General features: G+C 42.3%; 1 protein-coding gene across 1 annotated transcript; it reads left to right on the top strand.

The window, feature by feature from the left end:
* Positions 1-4384: 4384 nt before the first annotated feature.
* Positions 4385-6812, top strand: LOC114656539 (homeobox protein SEBOX-like). Its single transcript, XM_051931232.1, has 2 exons — positions 4385-4567; positions 6186-6812. The coding sequence occupies exons 1-2, from the start codon at positions 4385-4387 to the stop codon at positions 6810-6812; spliced, it is 810 nt and encodes a 269-aa protein (XP_051787192.1).
* Positions 6813-12505: the final 5693 nt, after the last annotated feature.

Consider the following 12505-nt stretch of genomic DNA (forward strand, 5'->3'; position numbering starts at 1 on the left):
GCTTTCCGTTGCAGTTCCGAAATTGCTCTCTTTCGCTCATCTTCACTTGGGTATTTTTCAGTGAATGCTGAGTGCTTGTTTCGAAAATGTCTTTCAACGTTACATTTTTTGTTGTTCGATAATTTATCGCCACATATTAAGCACACCGGTAAGCCAGCGTCGTTGGCGGTGAAGGCAAATGCTTCTGTCCACGCAGAATTAAACTCTCTGTTCTCTTCTGGGATTTTTCATTTTTGGGATTTATTCATGGTTAGTGCAGGGGTCGCACACTCCAGAAGCCACCTGCAGGTAAAGGCGAGGGCTATAGACGTAGATGTGACGCATATTTTAGTTGACAAATTATAAATAAAAATAAAAATTAGATGTTAAAGTGTATAACAGTAGTAGTAGTAAATAAACATTATATATATTACATATATTATATACAAATTAAATTAAGAAATTGCCGTTATTCATTTTCATGTTTTTTTTTTTTTTTTTTGTCAAGGCCAAAAGGAGCCATTACAAGGAGGCTGAAGAGCCGCATGCGGCTCCAGAGCCGCGGGTTGCCGACCCCTGCCATAGAGGAACCATTTTTTATTCCCTAAAGGACCATTCACACAATATGAAGGAAGGTTCCAGAAAAGAACTTTATTTATTTAAAACTGTAACAGATTCCATAGGTAATCATAAATATGTTCTAATAGATCGGTCAAATCTCAACGGGTTCCTGATTTTAAAATGACTCTTGTGGCGTATGATATAACACAGGTCAAGTTCAGGTTTTCTGGATCTGCTCCTATCCTGTTAGGTGGCCTATAATTAAAGATTTCTGTTTGAAGTCATATTAGGTACATTTTCAAAGCTCAAAGAACCAAGTTCACGTACAAGACCCCTTCCCAGAACGAAATGATTCTTCGACGAGCGATGTAACCACATTAATGGCCGTTAGAGCGTAGATGGGCAGGTACACCCACAGTAATCACGTTTGTTAGTGTACAGTAGATGTCGTGTAAATAAATACCGGTCATCATTTTCAGATAACAGTTTCCAGCACAAACACCGAAACAAAGCACTCGTGAAGCGGATATTATCAGTTATGGCACCTTGCGGATCCAGCACCAACTATGAAAGCCAAGGAATTTTTGTTTGATTTTTTTCATTTACTTAACAGTCGTTATTTATAGAGTTTTCACATCAATGTGGAATATAGCGCAGTGGTTGGCGCACAATTTCAAAATCATGGGTTCAAACAGCCGCGGTGGGCTTGCACCCTGCCCGGGTTTGTTCCTGCCTTGCGCCCTGTGTTGGCTGGGATTGGCTCCAGCAGACCCCCGTGACCCTGTGTTTCCAGGGTTGGAAAATAACTGACTGGCTGCAGGTTCAAACAGCGGCCTGATCACTGCCCGTGTGTAGCATGCACGTTCTCCCGGTGTGCCCATAACGGCGACGCGAACCCAATATGAGTGACTGAATGAAAGTGGAAGGCGCCGGGGCCAACACTGCTAGCTGATGCTGAAAAGGGCAGGCAGACTCCAAGTAAATGTGTTGTGTGGAAATATCTTCAAATTGGATTTAATAAACACAAGGCTGTGTATTCACGAACAGCCAGCCTCGTGTCAAAATACCATCAGCTACTAGAAACAATTGACATGTTTCGCGTTGACATTTTTTAAAAGGAGAGCGAACACATGTAAGGAGAATGGCAAGGAGATTTGCGCATTTTTATGGTTGTTTTGAACCTTTCGTGAAGAAAAGTGTTAAACTATGTAATGAAGATTTATTCAAAACTTACTCCTGTCATCTGACAATAATAATAATAATAAAGAAGTGTGTGTCTCTTATATTAAGGAAATGTAGACATACAGTCTACGATATGCGTGAATGTCGCTGTTAAAAAGGGACTCCCGAGACCTCCACGCGTCTCGCTCAGTGCACTTGAAGGATGCCCCCTAGACGCCCCTTAACGCCGATCGATGTCCCTCTTCCTGTCTCGCTCCCGAGGATGTTACAGCTCGCCTGTCTCGCAATTCACGACCTGGGCCGGCCGGGCTGCGCGTTCAATGACGGCCGGCGATGTGCGCGCGTTTTAACTGTCAGACTGTCTTGTAGAATGGGAAACAATTATGGGATCAAAAGGGGGGCCGTTTACGGGCTGTCGGGCTGTTGCGTCACGCTGTGGAGAGGGGTCTTCAAAGGCAGGACTGCGCTTATAACACCTCCGAGAGCACCCGGCAGCTTACAGTCCTATAAAGGCTCTGGTCCGGGGGGCTCTGCGCTCACTTTCGACTTGTGCAACTTCGCCAATGTCTCTGTTTAAGGACGCCGCGTTGAGTCCAAAGCTGACGGAGGAAAAGGACCTCGGCTTCTTTGTACTTTTCAAGGAGAAAAGGGAGCCATCGAAAGGTGAGCATTGCCTCAGTGTTTTCTCACAAATGAAAATATGCTAAGGAAATCATGTTGTTTTTGTGTGGGTACTTCCATTTTTGTATGTATTCTACAACATTTGTTCAATAATAATAATAATATATCCGAGCTCTAAATTTCTTTAACAAACGCTGGCAAACCCAGTATTTGTTATAGCGCTTTACACAGCGATGACTGGTGCAAAGTTCTACAAAACGTACGAGCAGATGACCCACTCAGGTAGCCGGACACACAACACTGAGAGGGCCGGTTCGATTAACTGCCTTAAATACACGAAGCTGTGGTTTGCTTTCGGGCTGCTCAGGTGGGCTTCGGAGAACCCAAGTTGTGTCCTCGGTCTGCGCATCCTCTGTGGACAATCAGCAGGATGGACCTGTTTAAATTGCCAGTGTTAAAAATATCTATGGGGGATATCAGAATGTCCCGTAAGCTGCAAGAAAATCGCTCTGTTATATAGTTCTAGAGATCTACCAGTCGTTATCGACCTCAGAAGGATGTGCAAGGCGCTACATAGTAAGGAGACGAACAGGTAGTCTAGCGATTTGTTTTGTGACTGCATGTCTGTGTCCATCTAGCTGTTTAATAAGTTGCGTGCCTTTCTTATCTATCTGTCTAGCCGGTGCATATCCATCATTCTGTTTTACAGTTATGTGCCTCCATCAGTTCTGTCTAGTATAGTGCCTTTAATATCAATCGAGTGTCTGTCTTCCTTGGCTGTCTGTTGTATATGATGCCTTTCCTGTCAGTCATATATAGCACCTTAGAAATCAATCTATCAAATAAATGCCTATTTTGTAATATTGTAGTGGCATGTCCTTATTGTTTAGACCTGTGTATCCATTTGCCTTTCATAAAGCTTCTTTGAAGTCTGTCTTGCTGTCTGTCATGTCTCTCTGTTGGATATGCAGGATATTATATTGTATGTAGCATGTCATTCAGAGAATTATTTTGGTTAGATCACTGTGTGTGTGTTTGTAACAGTTATGTTATTACTTAGTTGATTCCACCTTCCATTATTAACAATTGTAATTGTACACGACTGGAGTAACAAGGCCGGGAAAATTCGGAGCAGAAGCGCCTTTTGACTTTTTTTTCTGTTCTTGTGTGATGGTACGGCATTGGGGGGGGGGGGGGGTTGGGGGGGGGCGTTGAGTGCAAAGTTGTAGATCTGCTAGTGGAGCGTCTGGGAATGAGAGTTATCAAGACCCTGGGCTTTATAATATAGTGCCTCTATCTATCTATCTATCTATCTATCTATCTATCTATCTATCTATCTATCTATCTATCTATCTATCATATAGTGCCTTTCATATCTATCTATCTATCTATCTATCTATCTAAAGGGGGAGTAGTGGTGGTCTGATGGCTCTTTATTCTTTATGTTTATTCTGAAATTTGGCTTTTTGTCATTTGACTGTGTATTTTGTTATGTTAATATTTTCTCTTCTTATGTTCACAATAAAGGTTATTTTAAAAATTAAATTATCTATCTATCTATCTATCTATCTATCTATCTATCTATCTATCTATCTATCTATCATATAGTGCACTTTTCGTATCTAGCCGTCTGTAATTTCTGTATATTTATGCGGGATTTGACATCTGTCAGTCGTATATGGTGCCTTCGATGTCTTATCTTTGTCCGAGTATCCGAGTGCACACTTTATTAAGAGCAGAGTGACTATCGGATGACATTACTAAGCCGGCGCGTATCAGTTGTGTGTCCTTTATTGACGAGTCTGAGTAGCCGTGTAAGTTTTCCGGCTGCGGGGTTCATTCAGGACTCGATGGCCAGCGGCTCTCCGGTTGTTGTCTGCGCTCTCTTACATGTTCGTCGTTCTCTCTTTTTTATACATATATATATATATATATATATATATATATATATATATATATATATATATATATATATATATATATATATATATATATATATATATTTTGTATTTCAGATGTTGTCCCGAATCCCCCCCAGCTGATGCCCACTTTAGAGAAGTCACTCAGCGGCATTTGCGAACAACAGAGGAAGAGAAAGAGGACCATTTTCAGCCGGAGCCAGCTGACTGACCTGGAGAAGGCGTTCGCCGTCACTCCTTACCCGGACATCAACCTCCGCGAGCGGCTGGCCGCTGTGACCGGACTGCCAGAAAGTAAAATTCAGGTAGGGGAGCAGAGGAGGAGGAGGGTGCGTTCGAAATGAATGAAGCAGTAGTGATGGCGGGCGTCCTTTCTATTAAATTGGCGCCCAGTTACGTTTATGTGTGAATTTGTTTTGTTTTCGGATGCTCGGGCGCAGTCGATAAATTCGAGAGTGTGTCACATCAGTTACAGATGGGCCGCCATTCAACAAACCGGCACACTGACTTAAGATGAGGAGGTTTTAGAAGTTTGGAAGACATTACTACAAGACAGCAGCCTGACAGAAATGTTGCAGCGGATATTTCTATGAATTTTCATTTTATTTTTTTAATTATAAATCAATAAGAGTCACACAGAAATCAATAAGAGTCACACAGAATAACGTGCTCATTATGAATGTGCTGGAATGATACAAATTTTCAATATTCATATTGTGTGCTTATAAGATCATTTATTGAAACCCAGTTTGTTCATGTTTGATTTTGATGTTTGGGTCAAAAGGAAACTCCACTGCAGATATCAACCAAAAGTATGAAAGGCTCATTGAGTTTTCTTTTTGGTCTATAGAAGGCCTGTGCTTGGACTTTGTGTGCCACCATACATCTCACACGGGTCACCTCACTTGATCTGGTCTCATTCTCAGACCCAGTTCAGGTTCGCAGGGTGTAGGGCCTGTCCGGGTAGCCCTGGACACAAGGCAGGAAACTTCACAGAGCCATCAGCCATCATGTACATGTCATGGGTTTCAAGCTTTATAACACACTGGTGAGGCTTCATCTGGAGTACTGTGTGCAGTTTTGGTCTCCAGGCTACAAAAAGGACATAGCAGCACTAGAAAAGGACCAGAGATGAGCGACTAGGCTGATTCCCGGGCTACAGGGGATGAATTATGAGGAAAGATTAAAAGAGCTGAGCTTATACAGTTTAAACAAAAGAAGATTAAGAGGTGACATGATTGAAGTGTTTAAAATTATGAAGGGAGTTAGTGCAGTGGATTGAGACTGTTATTTTAAAATGAGCTCATCAGGATCATGGGCACACAGTTGGAATCTTGTTAAGGGTAAATTTCGCAGAAACATTAGGAGGTTTTTCTTTACGCAGAGAGACCAAAATAAGCTACTAAGTAGCATGGTGGACAGTAAGACTTTAGGGATTTTAAAAACTCGACTTGATGTTATTTTGGAGGAATTAAGTGGATAGGACTAGCGAGCTTTGCTAGGCTGCATGGCCTGTTCTCATCAGGACTGTTCCAATGTTTGTTCTTTGCCACTTACTTTCAAGTCTACAACATGCTATTACACCCTTCCAACAACATGAAGCAACGTTACAAAATTTCTGAAATGTGGTAAATACCTGCACCACCATGATGTCATTTCTCCTTTGCCACTTGTATAATTTGAATGTGATTTAAAAATAGGACATTCTTCTTTCCATTTTGGTGTCAGAAAGGGAATCTGGCTAAAACATTTTGCCCCAGTCCCCTATGACTTAGGGGCTACTGGTTAACATGGGTGAACATGGAGAATTAAACTGGTAGAAAGAGAGAGAGAGCCTTATTCTACCATCTTTTACTTGTCTGTTTAAGAGACTTTGGCTCTTGTGCTTGACTTCACTAACATTTGTTTCGCCTCTCCTCACAGGTTTGGTTCCAAAACCGCAGAGCCAGAAGTATCAAGAGTGGTAAGCTAATCAGACCGTTGAAAAAGAGCCTCCAAAATCCAAGCTGCCACAGGTTTTCTCCACTTGATGCACCTTCACCCAAGTGCTTAAGGACAGGACCCACCAGGCCCGGCTCAAACCAGAAGAACACTCAGTGCTTATCCTGGTCAAGAGTGGAGAGCCAGCCAGTGCCGAGCTGTAGCGAGTTTACACACCCGTCTTTGCTGGCTCCATCTTTTTCTTATCACTCCAGGTCACAGACTGCTTCTCACTTGTCTTCTGACCTTCCACCTGAAGCATTTTGGGAGGAGCAGGAGTTCCAGATGTCAGCATCACAGAACCCAGGACAACAGTGGGACGACTTCAACTCGTTCTGTTCAACTTCTAGCTGTAGACTCAGGTCTCATGAAGAAGTCGGCCAAAAGCAGCCGACGGGGAACGGTTATTATAACAGGCACCCCATGGACCAGGCGCTCAGTTCTCAGCCGCTGTACTGGGAGGTGCCGCCACTGCAGGATAACCTGGAAAACGGACCTCAGACTTCTCTCGGTTACATCTCTGACCTCATCTATAATGCTGCCATTGTTACCAATTTAGTTGAATTCTGAAATGGAAATCTGTGCTCCTCAGGACTGCACATCTCGTTGTACGTTTCGCCGTTGAACCTCCAGGTCAGGGAATATTGAGAAGGGAGGACGAATTCAACTGACTGCCAAAAATTCTCTTTGTTGAGAGATGCACATCAGAAATGACCCTTGCTCCATCCAAAAAGAACAGCTTTCATTTGTGCGGGGATTCTGTTTTTTGTTTTTGCTTTACCACTAAGAATAACATTTTACACTTTGGGAGATCTTCTGGGAGTGCGTATAAAGTGATCTATATGGATCTAACACATCTAAAAGCATGATTACTAATTTATATATGAGATAATATGTGTAGTTGTAGATAGATATAAGGTGTCTTTATGTGTCACACCACAGAGACAGAACATACAGTGCTGTAACACTCTGGGAAGGGCAGCCATAGTCGACTCGGAGAATCTTATCTGTCTCACTGCATTTAACAGAAGCCAATCATTTTCAAATGGCCAAGACTCGCTGGGATGAATCTATGGTCTTGTAACAAGGAGCCCAGAGAGTGTCAGCTTCTTTTCCAGGTGGTCTGTGTTTCAATGTTTCAGTTGGACCACAGAGTTCACAAAATTATTTTTCTTTTCATGTGAAGGTCACCCTGAAACCATGTCCTTGATATTTTGCTGCAATGCTTCCAGAAATATGGAACCAGGAATGATTAATCAAACATAAGTCCAGAGTGTTGCAGATAGGCTTCAGTCTGACTTAAAACTGAAGGGATTCATTCCCACAGTTCATTGTTCCCCAGTCTAGTTCTTCATGCACTGCAGTGACAGTCCGTCCATTAATCCACCACCAGAACCTGCTTAGTCCAACTTAATGTGTGCAGCCAACAGACGTCTGTAAGTACTGAGTGGTAGACAGTCGCTGCACGCGTTATCTCTACAGAATATCAAGTAATCAGATGCTGATCCTTTGTAGCCTTCACAGATCATCCCCTACATGGCCATCTTGCTCTTAGTCCTGCTGTGGACCAAAGTATAGCAATGTGGGGGTCCTGCCATGTTGTATAGTATGAGGTGTACATGACAAAAGCACACACAGCTACATACAATGATATATAATAACTCATCTATAATAACAGTCTACAACAGCCATGTAAATTGATATATACTGTAATAATGATGACATAAAACACATACAATATGCATACAAGTATAACACTGACATGTACAACACAACATAAAATAGCCCACTTCTCCAAGTATTTTATATATAATAGATACACCTAACATATTAGCACATACATACATGTGCATGTGTACCATTTATAAAATATATTCACTCATCCAGGGTATCTTCTACACATGGAAATATAAACCATCCAAAGCTGAAAGTCCAGTTTAAGCACCCAGATGCCCTCCTCACCAGCGTGTTTCGGGAGGCTTGCGCGTGTCCCATGACTCCACTTCCATAAAGCGCCCTGCACGTTATCACAACTCTGTTTATGTGCAATGAAAGGCTTGGAAAAGAATTCATACTTGAACTGTTCCTTTATTTTCCAGAACTTTTTGAGAGGAGCAAGGGGACAGTCTTCCTTTTATACTTTTTATTTGTTATTTTTGATGTTCACTTTTGTAAAAAGGCTGAAATAGAAATGCTTAATATATACTGTATATATTATGGTGAATAAAGAGATTAAAACTGTTTTATATTAACAATCACATTGTGGGCATCTTTATGGTTTTTGTACTGAGTGACTCGATATGAGCTGCTCATTGAAGACAATCACGGCACATAATTGTGGTTAAAACGTTCAAACTCAGCTAACCGTTTTGTGATTAAATATCTAGACAGACATCAACTCTCCATGTCTGTGAAATGGATAAGCAGCTAAAGTCGATGTCACATCAACGCAACATCTAGTCTTTGGGTTTGCCAGACTTGCCAACTGCTGATCTCATCGCTGGACTGCATCAGTTTAAAAAGCTGAAAGCCACTGTGCTTGTCAGACTTAGTGACTGCACAATGACACGGTTGTGCTTGTTCTTTTTTCTGACATCCAATAATATGCTGCCTGATGGAGCCGGTGCTGTGTGAAGGGTTAACAGGTACAGTGAGTTTGGCCACAATCTCTGCATTTTTTTTTCTTTTCTCCATTGTGTTGTGTTATGTAAAACATGAAACATCAGACAAGCTTCTCTTCTGTTTGTGAGGTCCACAACATCTGTCTTTCTTATTCTTTAATCTATTGTACTGTGGTAGAAATTGAACATCTTATTAAAGAAAGGGTGTGCATTTCCTAAATTTGAAGGACATCTACACCAAGGGCAATGAAAATTATTAGAGGTAACAGCCATCCCAACGATGGCCTCTTTTCTGTGATATTTTCAGGTAAACAGATCTGCTGCCTAAAGTCCACTTCAGAGAAACTGAGGAGGAGCTTCTGTCCACAGTCCATCTGAATCTTGAATGAGGAAAGTGTCTAGAGATGCATGATACCTTATTGTTAACTCTCATACATTAAGGTTTAAAATTATGAAGTTATTTATTTAGTTACTATTTATTATTTATCATGTATTTAATTCTGTAAATGATTTTTGACATGTATAAAGTCATGTATTATTGTCAGTCAGTCAGTCATTGTCCAACACACTATTTCCAAACTACAGGGTCATGGGGGTCTGCTGGAGACAATCCCAGCCAACACAGGGTGCAAGGCAGGAACAAATCCTGGGCAGGGCGCCAGCCAACCACAGGGCACACACACAGCCACACACCAAGCACACATTAGGGACAATTTAGAATCGCCAATCCACCTAACCTGCATGTCTTTGGACTGTGGGAGGAAACCAGAGCACCAGGAAGAAACCCATGCAGACACGGGGAGAACATGCAAACTCCACACAGGGAGGACCCAGGAAGTGAACCCGGGTCTCCTTACTGCGAGGCAGCAGTGCTACCACTGCGCCACCATGCCACCCTTTATTATTGTTATTGTCCCAAATATTCAACTTAAAGGCACAGTCATTGGAGTTGAGCAGCTAAGCATTTCACTACGTTTTGTACTGTGTGTATAATTTGTATGTGACAAATAAAATTTGATTTCATTTGACTTTGCAATCACCCAGATTTATTGAGTGTGAAATTGATTTCATCAAGTCACACTGGATGAAAGCATCTGTCAAATAAACAAACAAATAATACATTGCAGTGGGCAGCATTGAATGTAAGATGGCAGCCTGGACAAAACACACACACACATAAAACATTAAACAGAAGAGACTGCAGCACTTCAGGTGGGACAGCCATTCATTATGACAAACAGCGCTGTGGAATTCCTGTCCATTGCAGGACCCCTCAAGCACAACAACACTTGGTGGGATTACACTCCTGCATGTCTGGGTATGGGAGGAAATCAGAATTTACAGACTCTGCACAGACAGGAAACAGGCCAGGGACTGAACGCGGGATTGTAGTGTTGTGAGGCGGCCGCACTAATCACTGTGTCGCCCTCCCACCTTAAACAGCTCTGTGCCACTTACCTCTTGGTTTACACACCTGCTGTAAGAAATGAACGTACAACATGGTTATATGAAAGAAGGATTCAGTCACGGCTCTGCCCTCTGTATTGGTTAAGTGATACAAGTAATAATAAAATAATAATGAAAGACGTTTCACAAGTTTTTCATAGTTTCTTTCTCTTGTTAGGAATATTTTGAAGTAGAAACAATGGAGCATTTTTACTTTTTGCCTATTTCATCAAAGAGACAGATAACACATTTGTGTTTATGAGATGTTTATTAATAGACAGATAGAATGTTATTTGCCTCGACTTTACACAGTATACAGTGCATCCGGAAAGTATTCACAGCACATCACTTTTTCCACCTTTTGTTATGTTACAGCCTTATTCCAAAATAGATTAAATTCATTTTTTTCCTCAGAATTCTACACACAACACCCCATAATCCATCCATCCATTTTCCAACCTACTGAATTCAAACACAGGGTCACGGGGGTCTGCTGGAGCCAATCCCAGCCAACACAGGGCACAAGGCAGGAACCAATCCCGGGCAGGGTGCCAACCCACCATAGACACCCCATAATGACAACGTGAAAAAAGTTTACTTGAGGTTTTTGCAAATTTATTAAAAATAAAAAAAACGGAGAAATCACATGTACATAAGTATTCACAGCCTTTGCTCAATACTTTGTCGATGCACTTTTGGCAGCAATTACAGCCTCAAGTCTTTTTCAATATGATGCCACAAGCTTGGCACACCTATCCTTGGCCAGTTTCGCCCATTCCTCTTTGCAGCACCTCTCAAGCTCCATCAGGTTGGATGGGAAGCGTCAGTGAACAGCCATTTTAAGATCTCTCCAGAGATGTTCAATCGGATTCAAGTCGGGGCTCTGGCTGGGCCACTCAAGGACATTCACAGAGTTGTCCTGAAGCCACTCCTTTGATATCTTGGCTGTGTGCTTAGGGTCGTTGTCCTGCTGAAAGATGAACCGTCGCCCCAGTCTGAGGTCAAGAGCTCTCTGGAGCAGGTTTTCATCCAGGATTTCTCTGTACATTGCTGCAGTCATCTTTCCCTTTATCCTGACTAGTCTCCCAGTCCCTGCCACTGAAAAACATCCCCACAGCATGATGCTGCCACCACCATGCTTCACCATAGGGATGATGCCAGGTTTCCTCCAAATGTGACGCCTGGCATTCACACCAAAGAGTTCAATCTTTGTCTTATCAGACCAGAGAATTTTCTTTCTCATGGTCTGAGAGTCCTTCAGGTGCCTTTTTGCAAACTCCAGACAGGCTGCCATGTGCCTTTTACTAAGGAGTGGCTTCCGTCTGGCCACTCTACCATACAGGCCTGATTGGTGGATTGCTGCAGAGATGGTTGTCCTTCTGGAAGGTTCTCCTCTCTCCACAGAGGACCTCTGGAGCTCTGACAGAGTGACCATCGGGTTCTTGGTCACCTCCCTGACTAAGGCCCTTCTCCCCCGATCGCTTAGTTTAGATGGCCGGCCAGCTCTAGGAAGAGTCCTGGTGGTTTCGAACTTCTTCCACTTACGGATGATGGAGGCCACTGTGCTCATTGGGACCTTCAAAGCAGCAGAAATTTTTCTGTAACCTTCCCCAGATTTGTGCCTCGAGACAATCCTGTCTCGGAGGTCTACAGACAATTCCTTTGACTTCATGCTTGGTTTGTGCTCTGACATGAACTGTCAACTGGGGGACCTTATATAGACAGGTGTGTGCCTTTCCAAATCATGTCCAATCAACTGAATTTACCACAGGTGGACTCCAGTTAAGCTGCAGAAACATCTCAAGGATGATCAGGGGAAACAGGATGTACCTGAGCTCAATTTCGAGCTTCACGGCAAAGGCTGCGAATACTTATGTACATGTGCTTTCTCAATTTTTTTATTTTTAATAAATTTGCAAAAATCTCAAGTAAACATTTTTCATGTTGTCATTATGGGATGTTGTGTGTAGAATTCTGAGGAAAAAAATGAAATTAATCCATTTTGGAATAAAGCTGTAACATAATAAAATGTGGAAAAAGTGATGCGCTGTGAATACTTTCCAGATGCACTGTATATTTATATGTTTTATTTACTGTTCCTTTAAAAGTCCCTGTGTCCTTTGTACCTAGAGGGTGGAGCCGCAGGAGGTGGGGCCCCCTGATGTCACTCCTATGAGACCCTTCTTCTCACTATAA

This window comes from Erpetoichthys calabaricus, chromosome 8, assembly GCF_900747795.2.
Source record: "Erpetoichthys calabaricus chromosome 8, fErpCal1.3, whole genome shotgun sequence".
NCBI lineage: Eukaryota > Metazoa > Chordata > Cladistia > Polypteriformes > Polypteridae > Erpetoichthys > Erpetoichthys calabaricus.